Source organism: Lagenorhynchus albirostris, chromosome 5 (assembly GCF_949774975.1).
Source record: "Lagenorhynchus albirostris chromosome 5, mLagAlb1.1, whole genome shotgun sequence".
In the NCBI taxonomy this organism is placed as follows: domain Eukaryota; kingdom Metazoa; phylum Chordata; class Mammalia; order Artiodactyla; family Delphinidae; genus Lagenorhynchus; species Lagenorhynchus albirostris.
Window position 1 is genome coordinate 17011760 of NC_083099.1, and position 15419 is coordinate 17027178.

A 15419-nucleotide genomic window follows, 5' to 3' on the forward strand; every position below is an offset into this window, starting at 1 on the left:
GGGACAACTGGCAAAAATGTGAATATGAACTGTATGTTACATATTAGATAATAGTCTAACAAATCTGAATTTGGTAATTATACTACTTTTTACGTGATAGGAAACATATGCTAAAGTATTTTGGGGTTAATAGACATGCTATCTGAAGTTACTCTTAAATGGTTCCTAAATAATGTTAGGATGATAAAGCAAGTATGACTAAATGTTAACAAATGTTGAACTTGGTAAGATTATTGAAAATTTAAAATTTTTTCAAAACAGAGATTCAAAGATTTTCCCTTCTTTTTGGTTAGGAAATAATATTCTTAGAATCTTCTAGTCTCTAAGACCACTTATCTTCTTCAAAGTTTCTGCTGTTCTCTAAATGTAGGTAGTGCTGCCCAAGGTCCTGGCTTGACCCTTTTTCCCTACTCTGTTCCTAGGAAATGTTAGCCTTTCCTAAAGCTTGAACTCTAAAATAAAATAATATAAACAAACAAACAAATAAATAAAAGATTCTTCAATCTCTTCTAGCCTTAACTTCTCTACCAAGCTGCAAGTCTGCAGCTAAAGCTGTACCCTGAGTATTTACTTCCACCTTGACTTTCCACTGGCTCTTCGACTCAAAACAAAATCTCATCACTATTTTCTCCTTCCCAAACCAACTATTTCACTAATACTTCCTAATGGTACCACCATTCCCTCAATTAGGTCTGACACGTTGGAGTCAAATTTGACTGCTTCCCTATCATATCCAATCAGTAGCAAAATTCTTTAATTCTAACCTTCTGATAACCATTCTTTCCTTATCTCCATTGCCTAATTCAGGCCTTCATTACCCTTCTAATATCTTTGATCTCTACCCAATCCACCATTTCTTCTCTGTTGTCTTCAAATGTTTTATGCACCAATCAAATTTAACCATCCTTATCACATATGCCCTGTACTTCCACAGTAGTTCACACTATTTCCTCTAACTGGAAGGTGCCATTTCCTTGGTCCTTTCACTCTGCACGACCAAATTCTACCCAACCATTGGTTTCCCAATTTGTGGCCACCGCTTAATTGTCTCTGACATGGGAATTCTTCCCTAATAGAGAATAGTTTGTTAGCCTTCTATTCCTTAAGCAAATTCACAGCTCTTTGAGGTTTTCTTAAAATCATGGGCAACAAAGACAAAACAGAAGTAAAGTAGATCAATTTCAAAACTTTTCTTACCTCTTTTCTTTTTTCCTTTAGAATTAAGTGGTGGGGCAATAAAACTCCACACATAGGGATTTTGAAAGTAATTGGCTCTAAACCTCAAAGTCAAACATTCCTGATTAATAGGATGACAGCTTTATTATTTCTAGTGATTGGCAAGACTATTTCCCTGGGGGCCCATCTCCTTTCAGAAAGTAAGCTCAAGCCTGCCTCTTGAAACACCCACCTGGCTGTCCAGGTGGAATATAAAGAAAGTAGATTTTCTAGTTAGCTTTGTATTTAGAGTAACTATCCTATAGAAATGGAGTACAATAGGTCTGTCACCATCTTTTCCTATTCATTTTAGTTAGATAAATATTGCCTCAAATTACATTAGCTTTTGTAGCAGGCTTGTCACTTGCTAACCAATTACTGTAAAATGCAGCCAACCAGTATCTAGGTACTTTTTACTCTACCTATTCAACTTAAGTTTCAACCTCCCTGAATTTACATACACGTTCTTTCACTTTCTAAATTGCTGCACATACTTTAGACTGTTAAATTCACAAATGCTTTCATCCAATAATAGCTATGACTTCCTGCTTTAACGTCATCTGAACATTTTATAAGCATGTTCTTAGGTTTTCATCTAAATCTGAGATCCAGTCCTAAAAAGATGACAGGCCATTAAAAACTTTTCCTCTAATTTTTAGCATCTCTGATTACCCTCTACTAGATACCCTTAACTGAAATTGGTCAAAATATAATCAGATAATAAATTATGTAAGTACTAGGTACAAATTGTTAGGAAATATATTTGGTGTGGTTACATAACAGTTTGGGCTTATATCCTCAAGGTACTTAGAGTATAATTATTAGGAGACAACATTTAACCAGTAAAAATCTCTAACAAGTAACCCACCATGGTGATTCTTAAAATTATGTAGTTCAGATCCACTATGCAGAAACATATAGATGAACCTCAAACATAATACTGGATAAAAGAGGATAGACACAAAATACATAGTGTATGATTCCACTTACTGCAAATTAAGATAGAGGAGGGAAATAATAGGAAGGGGGCACGAAGGGGTCATGAAGAGCTTATACTACTGTATCTTGATCTGGGTGCTAGTCACACAGATGTGTTCAGTTTGAGCTGTACAATTATGAATGGTGGACTTTTCTGATACAAAATATACTTCAATAGAAAGATTTTTAAAAAGTCATTAGCACTGAGCATTCAAAAACTAGATTATCCAAATTCTGAAACCTGAGTTTTTACAATTTGGGTTAACAAGTGGATGTTAATGATATATCCAAGCTTCCTGGAGTATGAGCGAAACAAAACAAATCGTGTCATAGGAGTAGTTTAGTTCTGATTTACTCCTAACTTCAAAAATGAAATCTCACAATGACAGGAAATATTGGATGCCTTTTCTAACACAAAATACTTGAGGTTATTTAACAAGAACGTTTTAATGCAACAACTGTGAAACTAGATGTAAATAGATGTAAGTAATCACTATAAAGACTTAATTTAACTGAAATCATCAAGTATCTAGAAAAAGACATAAACTTACTCAGACATCCATTTTAAGTTAATAATTCATGTATACTACTTTCCTTATTCATTTCTCTTTAAATATTGGTGCTATCATGAGGAAGGACAAGCTGACTCAAGGAGATGGTGCACCTAGCAACTGTTACTCTCATTTGTTAACTACATTTAAGTATTTTCTTCATTGAGGCAGAAACACTTTTAAGTGTTTATCAATAAGGGTAAATCCTTACGAGCTACCTGATTTCTTCCTTTAGGCTACCTGAGGTAAAGTTTCTTCCCTCTAGTACTCCTTTACCTTACTGACCTGATATTTACAAGAGGGTAAAGTTGTTTGCTATAAATTCTTACCCTTAGCTTTTACAGACAAAGGACTCCCAACGAGAGCCTGCTCCCCAGTGATCATCAGGATAGGTTTCTAAACTAATTCTGTCGATTTAACAAAGTAATGCCAATAATGATTAAGTCTGGGAAGCTGTTTTTTAAAGAAGAAAAAACAGGAAGTCAAATTTTCAAGTTACTATTCTGAAATGCCAATAGGCTAGGCTATCACTAAAAATTGGCACAGGGCTTAAAAGCTTTCTGGAGAGTAAGGTAATCTCCAGAAAGCTACATTATTCATTTTAATAAACAGTCAATGCAGATAATCTGGGCTCCCTGTATTATTTTAGCTATCAGTATCTATGGTGATGATTTCAGCCTACTGATTCCCTGATGACAATGCAGAAGACAGAAAATGATGGCACCTACAGGAAAAGGGAAAGGAAGGCTTGACAGGAGCTTCGACTTTAGTATAATAACTGAATAAAACATTGGGTATCAATGGAAAGAGAGAATATCTAAATATAGGCAGAAGCAGACTGAGGGAAAGCTTCTCAACTTGCTAACTCTAATTTAAATAGTGGAGAAAACAAACGGGCCATTAGAGAGCTCTAAGTCAATGTGAGGAAGGTATACTAGTTACTTATATTTTGATTAAAAGATAGTCTGCTGAAAGAATTCTGGGGAAAAAAATATACCAGTCTTTCAAGTAAGGCAAAAACCAAGAATCTTCACATACCTAGGGCAGGTTTAATAAAAATTGGCACAGAGCTTAAAAGCTGCCCCTACTGAAAATGATTTCTAAGATTTCATAAACAGGAGCCTGAAATATGGTATATATCCACATTGATAGGCAAATTTATACCTCTTAAGTAAATAATGTAAGGAATTTATAGTCCCTTAAATCTCTGAATGGTTCTATTTAATAGAATCATCCTTGAAAAATACTGATAATTGCCAAATTATTAATAATATTAAAAAGTCTTAAATTTATAATAGTCAAAAATGAACAAGGCAGCTTGGTGAGATATTTTTCAAAGCTTAACACACATTAATCTTCAACCCCTGTCTGCGAAGAAAACAAATAAACAGTCCCACAATACTTTATTAGCTCATAGCCTATTAAAAAGTTTGCAGAAACCTGCCAACTGAAGTTGTAGATGGTTAGAACTAATAAGGCCAGACACTACTGCTCTTCTCAACTGAAAATTAATTAAGCTAGTTGAAAAGCTAAAAGGAAGCCACTAGTCAGTTTCTACTGCGTTAGGCTTGTCACCTTGGTACTAACATGCCAACTTACAGTGAAGAATGGCTGATATAGAATATAAGTTTTGATTATATTTTGGCACTAACACACTATAGACAAGTATCCAAGTATCTCTTAAAATTCTTTGGTTCTGGACAAGAGGCTCCAAGAAGAAGAGAAAATATTTTCAACCCATGAGAAACTATAGATAAAGCAGCCTGCCTGATTTCTGATACCTTAAATGTTTCTGGTATCTAAAAAAGAAAACAGATAAGGAGTATTTAGCTGTAACAAATGATGAGCAGGCAACTTCTACAGCTGCTTTATAATGAAAAGAAATCTTTTAATTAGATCCAAATTATAAAAGATAAAGCTCAAAACTTTCTACATTGTTTTGATGAAAATAATAGGTATTATTCATATTGATGTCACGGTAGCTCATGAAAGTTAGCTATTTGAAATAAATTACCATATATCTAAAAACTATTTTATAACATTTCTAAAGAGTACTATTTTTCCTTTTTCTAAGGGAAAAGTATAAAGTACGCCCCAAAGTACTCACCCTGGCTACATCTGGTAAGCCATTTGAATGATTAAAACTTCATGCTTGTTTCATGCCACAATTTACATTTATGTCTCAATTTATATTGCTACAGCTATACAATTTAAAAATTGAATTTATAAACATAGCACTATACATTTTAAAACTTCTTGTTCTACAAGTAACCATTTAAAAACATTTTTAAGTTAAGTAAGGAACACATCACCAAAAAGACAGTTTGTTAGAAAATTTCTTGAGTGATACGGTAAATCAAGCCTAAGAATTAAGACACTGTTATCATTTCTGAGCAATGTAGACCATGTCTTCACATGACATGTACATGCACATAGCAATACTCTATTCTAATGAAAGAGATGCAGTTGAGTCTAGGAGTGTTATCCAAAATATGCCAAAGGACACAAATGCACTGCCAAGCAGAGTTAAAAGAATCTAACAAAGCTTTGTGTGAGTTTTAAAAACATTGTTTGCACTCAACTTCTATTAATTAGACACAGAATGATGGAGTGCTAATAAATATTCAGCAAAATAAGTGAACAGAGCATATACTACTTAAAATGTGTATTAAGCAGAAAGATAAACCAAAGTATCTGCTGCCATACATGAACTCCAAGACTTCAGTCTATATTTTAAAAAGTTAAAAATAAAATTTATACAACATTTCTGTGAGAAAACAAACTGTTTTAGGGGTTTATAAAACAGTAATGCAGATCTGGTAAATTCTAGCAAACAAGCTTAAGGTTAAATTTTCTTGCCGAGAATTAAACAATGACTACTACTTTGATACCTTAGTCTTTTCCTTCCTCCAATTTCTTAATATGAAATAACATTTTGCTTTGAGTTACTAAGGCTTTTACAGAGAAATCATATAAAATGGCACAAAATTAAAATAACTGTAGGTAGTTTATTTTATAAAATATGTTCTTACATTAAATACACATGGGTAAGGGGATATTTCATGTAATAAAATCCAATAGAAAAAGCCCTTCAAAAAATACACTTTTAAGTGCAGTAAAAAGGAAAGTATGTCTATATTCTATTTAAAATATAGTTTGTCCTTTTGGTTTATTTTGCTGCTTTGTCCCATGCTAGATACCATGTGATTTTCCCCCCTCCTAAAATAATAAACATCAGTTTTAATGATGAGAAACCATTACAGTACAAAGCAGTTCATGCATACACTTTTGCATGTATGCATTCCATATGAAAGTATTCATACCTATCCCAGAGGTTCTTTGATTCCTGAATCGTGTTCAAATGGAACGCTTGGAAGAAAGCAGTTGAAGGATTCCTGTGAGATCCAAGAATCAAATGGAAATGAAGTTGAGAAAGTACAGTAAAATCACTTACTTTTCAAAAAAAGATGGAAAACTAATGAGAACCTACTGTATAGCACAGGGAACTCTACTCAATGCTCTGTGGTGACCTAAACGGGAAGGAAATCCAAAAGAGGGGATATACGTATAGCTGATTCACTTTGCTGTACAGTAGAAACTAACACAACATTGTAAAGCAAATACACTCCAATAAAAATTAAAAAAATAAAATAAACTCATTTCCCAAAAAATTAAAGAAAACGATTTTAGATTTCTAATACCATGCAACTGCTTTAATAAAAAGAAAAACCCACATAAGCTTGATTAAAAACATTTCGAAAGAAATTTTAAAACTGGACAAAATCCAGCAGACCCTAACAATTCAGGATCACAGTTCTAAAAAAAAAGGTGTAATACAGATAAAATGAAATACTAACTAGCACCCAGTTGTGTGTGTATATATTTACATACATATGAATGTGACCAGTTCATAGCCAAAATCAACAACTACTCTGTATCAGATGCCTTTATAAATCCCTACACATTTAACAGTTTAACAAAGCTGTTCTCAGGTACAGTATTCATGTAAAATTAGTTAAACAATAGCTTCATGATATGAAAATTCTTCATAGGACCTATTTGACAGGATTTGATGGTGACCAATGAGTCCTTTTCTGGGTTGGACTTGACACAATTTCCACCTTCAGAATTCATTTATTTATGGGTGGTTTCTCTGGGTTAAGGCAAAAAATGGTGCTGCAATTGGAGGGCAGCCTTCTAACTTCCTGCCTTTGTACAGTGCCCCTTTAAGGGGTAAGAACTTATACACCATTATCACCATCCATTTCTACTATTCCCTGGAGACACATTCCCTAGGGCTATAACTATAGAATCTTAATGGGGCAAGCTCTCAGCATGCTGGTTTCACCTCACATCTCAGAAGTTCTCAGGAGACTAACCTTTGACAAACCTGCTCTCTAACAGTTCTGTCTCCACCTCAGCATATTTCCATGGTCTCCGCCACTCCCAACCCATACAATAGGGAGCCAACAAAAACTTGCCACATCACTTCTAAAATTCCTGACCGGTGCTGTAGCAGAATAACAGTAGCAAGCTAAGAATACTGTATACCAGACACTATTCTAAGTGCCTTACATTTATTAACTCAATACTACAACAGCCCTAAGAGCTAGGTGCTGTTATTATTCCCATCTCACAGATAAGGAAACTGGGTCAGACAGAAGTAACTTGCCCAATGTCACAGAGCTAGTTAAATGGCAATCTGGTCCCAGGGTTTATGCTCTTAAACCACTATGCTAAACATATAACAGAGTTAAATTTTAACCTCTCTAGGTCTGTCTCCATCAGTTAAATGGTGGTATTACCATCTAGCCTTGCAGGGTAATAGGTAACTAGTGCTCCTGGCATTTAGTCAATGCTCAATAAATGACAGTTATTATCTTTATCGTCAAAATGAGGTTCAGATACAACATGGCAATTCTGAGACCCTAACTAGTGCCTTAGGAGAATCTGCAGTATTATTAGTACAATAAGAAAACTATTTCCAACTTCTACTGGAATAGCAATCAAGTATCAATGATCATCAAATAAAATACTCAATAGAATTCCATGACTTCAAAACTCACAGGACATCAAGACATATATTATCACATATATACACTAACAAACGTAAGGTAGATAGCTAGTGGGAAGCAGCCACATGGCACAGGGATATCGGCTCGGTGCTTTGTGACCACCTGGAGGGGTGGGATAGGGAGGGTGGGAGGGAGGGAGAGGCAAGAGGGAAGAGATATGTGAACATATGTATATGTATCACTGATTCACTTTGTTATAAAGCAGAAACTACACACCGTTGTAAAGCAATTATACCCCAATAAAGATGTTAAAAAAAAAAAAGATATATTATCAGGACTTCCCTGGTGGCACAGTGCTTCAGAATCCGCCTGCCAATGCAGGGGACACGGGTTCGAGCCCTGGTCCTGGAAGATCCCACATGCCGCGGAGCAACTAAGCCCGTGCGCCACAACTACTGAGCCTGTGCTCTAGAGCCCACGAGCCACAACTACTGAGCCCGAGTTCAACTACTGAAGCCCACATGCCTAGAGACCATGCTCAGCAACAAGAGAAGACACTGCAATAAGGCCATGCACTGCAATGAAGAGTAGCCCTGGCTCTCCACAACCAGACAAAGCCCGCCCACAGGAATGAAGACACAACACAGCCAAAACTAAATAAATACATAAACAAACAAACAAAACAAAACTTAAAAGACACATACTGGGGACTTCCCTGGTGGTGCAGTGGTTAAGAATCTGCCTGCCAATGCAGGGGACACGGGTTCGAGCCCTGGTCTGGGAAGATCCCACATGCCATGGAGCAACTAAGCCCGTGCACCATAACTACTGAAGCCTGTGTGCCTAGAGCCCATGCTCCGCAACAAAGAGTAGCCCCCGCTCGCCACAACTAGAGAAAGCCTGTATGGAGCAATGAAGACCCAACGCAACCAAAAATAAATAAAATTTTAAGAAGACATATATTAATCTACTGAATTGTAAAAAAAAAATATTTTCTAGAAGGCATTTTAAATTTTAATCAGTAGGGTATCTTTTAGATGATCCAAATCTGGGAAAGGCAGATAGATACTAGATGCCAGTGTGTCACCAAAGCAACTGTTTGATTAACTAGGAGTCTCCAGTGTGTGTACTTCTTTTTGCTTCCCCTACTTCAACTCCTTTCTGTTCTTTTAACTGTTTCTCTACTTTTCTCCTGACTAGGTCTAAGGCAATTAAAGGCACTGATTGGACCTACTAATATCAAGAAAGAATTAAGAGGTTGCTGACTACTGTTTATTTAACAGCTTGTATCCTCTCAAGATCTATTTGCCAGGCCCCTTTTTTTCACTGTACTTAGAAAATCAGTCTGCCAAATTAAATGAAAGCCAACTAAACCAACTGAAAACTCAATTTGGCTTTTTTACCAGCTCACCCAAGACCATATGGGAATAAGTCTGCTATTCACACAGGTCTGTGTGGAGACTTTGGGTTTAAAATAAACAGAGTGACACAAAGAGGAAGGTAGTAAATACAAGAAAATAACAAAGAGTAAACTTGGAAGTTATTCTGCAAGTTTGGAATTCAAAATTCATTAAAGAACATTTACTATATATATATATATCTTTTTTTTTGCGGTATGCAGGCCTCTCACTGTTGTGGCCTCTCACTGTTGCGGAGCATAGGCTCCGGACGCGCAGGCTCAGCGGCCATGGCTCACGGGCCCAGCCGCTCTGCATCATGTGGGATCTTCCCGGACCAGTGCACAAACCCGTGTCCCCTGCATCGGCAGGCGGACTCTCAACCACTGCGCCACCAGGGAAGCCCTACTATATATATATATATTTTTTTTTTTTTTGCGGTACGCGGGCCTCCGCGGCATGTGGGATCCTCCCAGACCGGGGCACGAACCTGTGTCCCCTGCATCGGCAGGCGGACTCTCAACCACTGCGCCGCCAGGGAAGCCCCCTACAATATATTTTTAAGGGAGATATTCTTTAGAAGAACTTCAGATCCCCTGATCTTGGAAAAATATATACATATATATGTAATTTGAATCAAGTTCAAATGCCAAATAAATTGGTTTTAAATAAAGTCACATGACTTTAGTTATGAAATTCCAGTATTTTTACAGCATAGATACTAATAACGAAATGTTTCTCATAGGTCAAATATAGAAGTGAAAAGAGAACATATCTGCAGTTAGTCGTGTATCTTGGGGGCGAGAAAAATAACTGTGAAATAAAATACAGCACTATAAATGGACTTAAAAGTCTTTAGAACATGTCAACAAATACACTTAGGTTGTAAAAGCTGGCAGTTAACAATTCCTTTTTACATATATATTCAAAATGAATAAGCCATATGGAGTTATACAATCTATGTAGTGTAAAAAATTTTAAATACTTGAGATTCCACGGATAAACATTTAGTCTTACTATAAAATATGAAATTTCTGGTTTCTGGAATACTTAAGCTGGGATGTTATCCATAAACTGATTTTTCGCAAATAGCAACAATTAGTCTCAAAACATTGATTAGCAGCACAGATTAAAGGAGTCATGTCTGTGAAACATAGTTGATCAAGAACTTCAAAAGAGCCATCTATAAGTACTGAAGGGCCTGATCATCAAAGACTTCTGTTTTGGAATGGCATAAAATTGAGGAAATTAAGAGTTCATGGAAAACACTGTTAAGGGGATCATTTCAAGTTTACAGTCTATGAAATCTGAAGGCACCAAGAGGCAAATGATATTAAAAATGTGTTAGAAATATTGAATTTTATGCAGCTTTGGTCACAAATTCTCTTCTGCTCAAGAAATAAAATTTGAAAACAGTTCTCTAACAACATATTTGATGTCAACGTAAGCTACTGAACTCAATACAAAGCCAATCAAGCACTTCTTAGGAAGACTCACCTAAAACACCATTTTCCTATTTGTAGAAAATTTTCCAAACCAACGAACAAAATACTTCTTGACTTTATATACTGAACAGTCTGTCATGATAATCACCAAGTACATAAAGTAGTACATGAGAAAGTAACTTAAATGTGACATATGTCTACCTGCTAAACTAAGATACTATCTTTGTAGGGTAACTAACATAATAGCGAGGAGAAACATCCGTATATATTCTACCTCAAAACTAAGCTAAAAAACTCTTGACGCTTAAGGAATGAGGTACATGAGCCCTCTCCTCAGCAAATACCTTCTCCTTCTCTTATGTCAAAGCTCAACTTCAGAAATCTCTAAATAGAAACCAGGGAAATACAGTAAGCCGAGGAACAAGGGCCATCTCCAACATTATCATCTAGGGATTTTAAATGATTTAAAAAATATCCTTTAGGTAAAGGGTTACAACACAACAGATCAGGGCAACAGAAGCTTTTCCTTCATCCTATCTTACAGTCAGTAAAGTAATAAAACAAAACTAACTCCGGGAATATCCAAGAGCACTGGCTTTGGAGTCAGAACGCCTGAATCTGACCTTATGCCTTGTGTGACTTAATAGCTGTGTGACTCAAATCCTCAGTGACTCAGTTTCCGTAATCCATAAAAAAGGGGAGAAAAACACTCATTACAGTTACTGAAAAGATAAAATGAGATTATGTATACGTACGGTCTGAAACAATTAAGCCTGGTCTATGTTTAACATAGGGTTATGATTTCCAAATATGCTGTATAAAGATCAACTTTTGGTACAGTATCTTAACATATACCAAATATTTCATCATTATTAAGGTACTACTGAGGCAAACAGAACACTTAAGGCAAACAGAATTCATAAACTTAGAGCCAGGTATACCAAGCTATTTAGTACATTCCATTGGAGAATTCCACCTCTAGGATTCAGAGCTCCCCCAGGATTTCCTTATACACAAATTTACCACAAGATTTTAATTAAAAATACAATAATCACTAAAAAGCGTATTGAAATGGTTCCAAGATACATACTACTTTAACAATAAAAGCTTCAAGAAACACCTTAACAGCAACCATAGACTTAAACGATAAAAATTTCCATTTCTCTCCGTGACATTTAAACCCTTCACTCTGATTAGTGTCAAATTAACCACATCATGTTCCAAATCTGACATATTCTCACTCTTCCATATTGTTACACAAAACTGCCTTCTACTTGGAAAATCATCTGCTTCTCTCATCAGTGACCTAATCTGAATGACTCTTAAGATTCAACTCTAGAGTTAGCTTCAGAAGAAAGCAAAAGTAATAATGGGTTGCTTCTGAGGACAGAAATTGGGTGGCTGGAAGACAGAGGTAGCAGAATGGCTTTCAATTTATAGTCATATATTTTGAATTTTGAACTGTATAAATGTATTGCCTATGCAGAGAATAAGTTGATTTTAAACAGAAATCAGTCTAACTACTTCATCCCCACACAAATCTGACTTGATGTCCTAAATTGTTCCCATTAATAAATTTACTCCATCACAGCCTATAACGTATATCAAAGTATGCAACTTCAAATCGTAATTATTTTCACATAGCCTGAGATCTTGGAGGGCAGGATAGTTTTATTTCTGTATCCCAGTACTTACTACTCAGAAACCACAAAGAAAAGTTGAATGATTCACATATTGCCACTTTAAATGTTTTCCTGGGCATTCAACCTACTTAACGAGTATCTGCAAACTTCATTTTTTGTCACATAATAGTCTGGGGGCATGAAAAGGGTTTGACCAAGAGGAAGGTTTAAGTTGGCAGCTCTCTCATGAAACATGCCTATGTATGGACTCATACTCAGGGAATCTTAAAATCTGACCAAAGGCTCAAATTCTAATTTTACCAATGAGGAAAACCAAGAAAGTTAAATGACTTGACCAAAGAAATCAGCTAAATGGTGGAAGAGCCAGGATTAGAACACAATTTGCTGTACCACTTAACTACATCATGAGTTTTCTGGCCTGAAACAATGTCTCCTTTTCTCTGATTATATCCATGCCATCCAATTACATTTTTGGATCAAAACTAAACATTCTTGGTATGGTTTGTAGCATGTCAAGAGTTGATCTGGAAAAACAGTGTAGACACTGAAACACTGATGTTTCTGTGATGTATGTTTGCCACACATACTGTTTTAGGTTATGCATGATTGTTCACAAATCACTTGCATACCTCATTTAATCCTCTCAAACTCTCCAAGGTAGGTATTATCCTCATTTTTCATATGGGAAAACAAGGCTTAGAGGGCTAAATAATTAGCTCAACGTCAAATGTCTCAAGTATGCAGCACAGTTGAATTTCAGCCCAGGCATGCCTGACTCCATTGGCTATAATGGTTACTCATATGATACGCTATAGTACATAATTAAACACACTATTGATTTATTTGATCAGGAGCCCCCTCTCCTTTTTTTGCTTTTGTTTTGTTTTCAAAAGTTAGGTAGACCATATAACATGGATTTGTTTTGGTTTAACTTACAAAACCTGTTAGTAAAACTGAATTCTAATTCTACTTAAGAAATTAGTCAGCCTTAAACTTTGTTTTGGGTATCCTTCATGCACAGATTAAACAATTTACTTGTGTAATAATGAAGATGGATAGCCTAAACCTTTACAAAGAACATTTAAAACACACCAGCATTATTTATAATAATTGACACATTAATCGTAGTTTCTCTTCTATACGTCAATACTCTTTAGTCAAATTACAGTGAGAGCTTATAGGAAAGGAGGCTTTAAGTAATTTAACATTCAGACTTCACTTATTTGTCTTGCCTACTCTGATGAGTATAAATCATCAAGACATTTACTAATCGTATATGTCCGAGGTGAACACTATTAAAATTATTAACTCAATCATCTACAGAATTTTCACATACCTGTCATATACAAATGTACAACTTAAAGAATGTGAGTTCATTCTTTTTAACAAAGGGTAGCTTGAGTACAAAGATATAAAACGAAATACTTTTATCTGATTTGGGGCTTTAAATTTGAGAGATAAGCAATCCAGAGTAGCATATATGAAATTTAATTTACCTGATTTAAAAGTAGAACTTATGCACATACTTTTTAGAGGTAAAGCAGATAATCAATATACCTTTAATATTACCAGCCAAATTTGAAGTGTATAAATTATATCATGAAAGTCACATAATGATGTATAGGAATGATACAAATTGGTTACTGTTCCTAAATCTTTACGGAAGAGTCCCAATTTTTACCCTAAGCAATGCCAGATAAAGAATATAACAAATAGAGTAATCTCAATCTGGTATGTTCAAGAATTGCTGTGGGAGGGCTTCCCTGGTGGTGCAGTGGTTCGGAGTCCGCCTGCCAATGCTGGGGACGTGGGTTTGAGCCCTGGTCTGGGAGGATTGCACATGCCACGGAGCAGCTGGGCTCCTGCGCCACAGCTGCTGAGCCTGCGCTCTGGAGCCCTCAGGCCACAGCTACTGAGTCTGTGTGTCGTAACTGCTGAGGCCCGCGCACCTGGAGCTCGTGCTCCTTGACGGGAGAGGCCGCGCGAGGGCACCGTGGTGAGGAGTGGCCTCTGCTCGAAGCAGCTGGAGAGGGCCCCAGAGCAGCAACGAAGACCCAATGCAGCCAAAAAAAAAAACCACAAAAAAACAACAAAAAAAACAACAACAGAATTGCTGTGGGAAAGGCCTAAATTATACCAATGATTCAGGCATGCATATTCTTTGTGATGTGGTAATTCGTATTACACCATTTAAAAGAACAGGTTCAAATCACAAGTCTACTGGTTTAGTATAGAGAAAAAACAAACTTAAAGGATTTATTCCAATTCAGGAAATTTGCTACACAGACCCCTTAAATATTGTCATCAATTAAGATTTCTTATTAAAAATCTGCTCTTCCCATTAATAAAAAATTACTTAGAAACATCATGGTTCAGGCTACATTTAACCAGACACACCTGTTTTTGTAAAGCCTCTCTTGTATTTCAAGAGTAATGCAATTAAGAAATAAATGTATCTGTTTGGAAGAGGAAATACATACTGGTCTAAAACAATTATTAAAAGAAGGAATTAGACCACTACTCCTCACTATTAACATGTGTTCCTATTCCTTCTGAGACCATATTTCATGTCATTTCACTACCTTTACTTCTGTGTTGGTTACCTGCCATTACTTCCTACTTCCACAACGCCCCAGCTTCTACCATTTCAGGAGAGAAAAGTCAAGATCCTTTTATACTCCCCTATCAACCATTCCTCAGGGAAGAGATTCACTGGTTTCTTTACCATCTGATTGGTGGGGCTGCTCTTTGTTACTAGAGGACTCTATAGAGCATGACTGCTTCCAACCTCTTTTGGTGCTGAGAAAGACTAAACTCTATTCTAAATTACCAAGTACCAGATCCATAAATCCAGTATCATCTTTTATCATTTCCAAATTAGTGCTATCAGAATTCTCAAAGAACAAATAGATTGGTATTACATTTATTCTCATAAAGGAGAAAGCATATATCCCACTACCAGCACTGTGAAAAAACAAAAATGACTTCTCATAAAGGCAATTAAGTTCAAGATACCCTCCCCATCCCTTACAAGAAAAAGACACTGTTAATAAATTAGTTACTTGGAGTGTGTCTTCTCCACACACATAAAAACCCTTATATTTTCTAAAAAGTTAACCAATGTTCAGCCTATACAATTTAGTTCACACAAAATTTTAAACAATGGTGTATCACT

General features: G+C 36.0%; 1 protein-coding gene across 2 annotated transcripts in view; it reads right to left on the bottom strand.

The window, feature by feature from the left end:
- TSC22D2 (TSC22 domain family member 2) overlaps nucleotides 1-15419 on the bottom strand; it is a 50726-nt gene that overhangs the window by 28398 nt on the left and 6909 nt on the right. Inside the window, exon 2 of one of the 2 annotated variants that reach the window (XM_060149633.1) lies at nucleotides 6068-6139. The exons of the other annotated variant lie outside the window; for it this stretch is intronic. Coding sequence (XP_060005616.1) covers nucleotides 6068-6139 — 72 coding nt within the window. The remainder of the gene's footprint in view (nucleotides 1-6067; nucleotides 6140-15419) is intronic. 2 annotated transcript variants of the gene reach the window in all.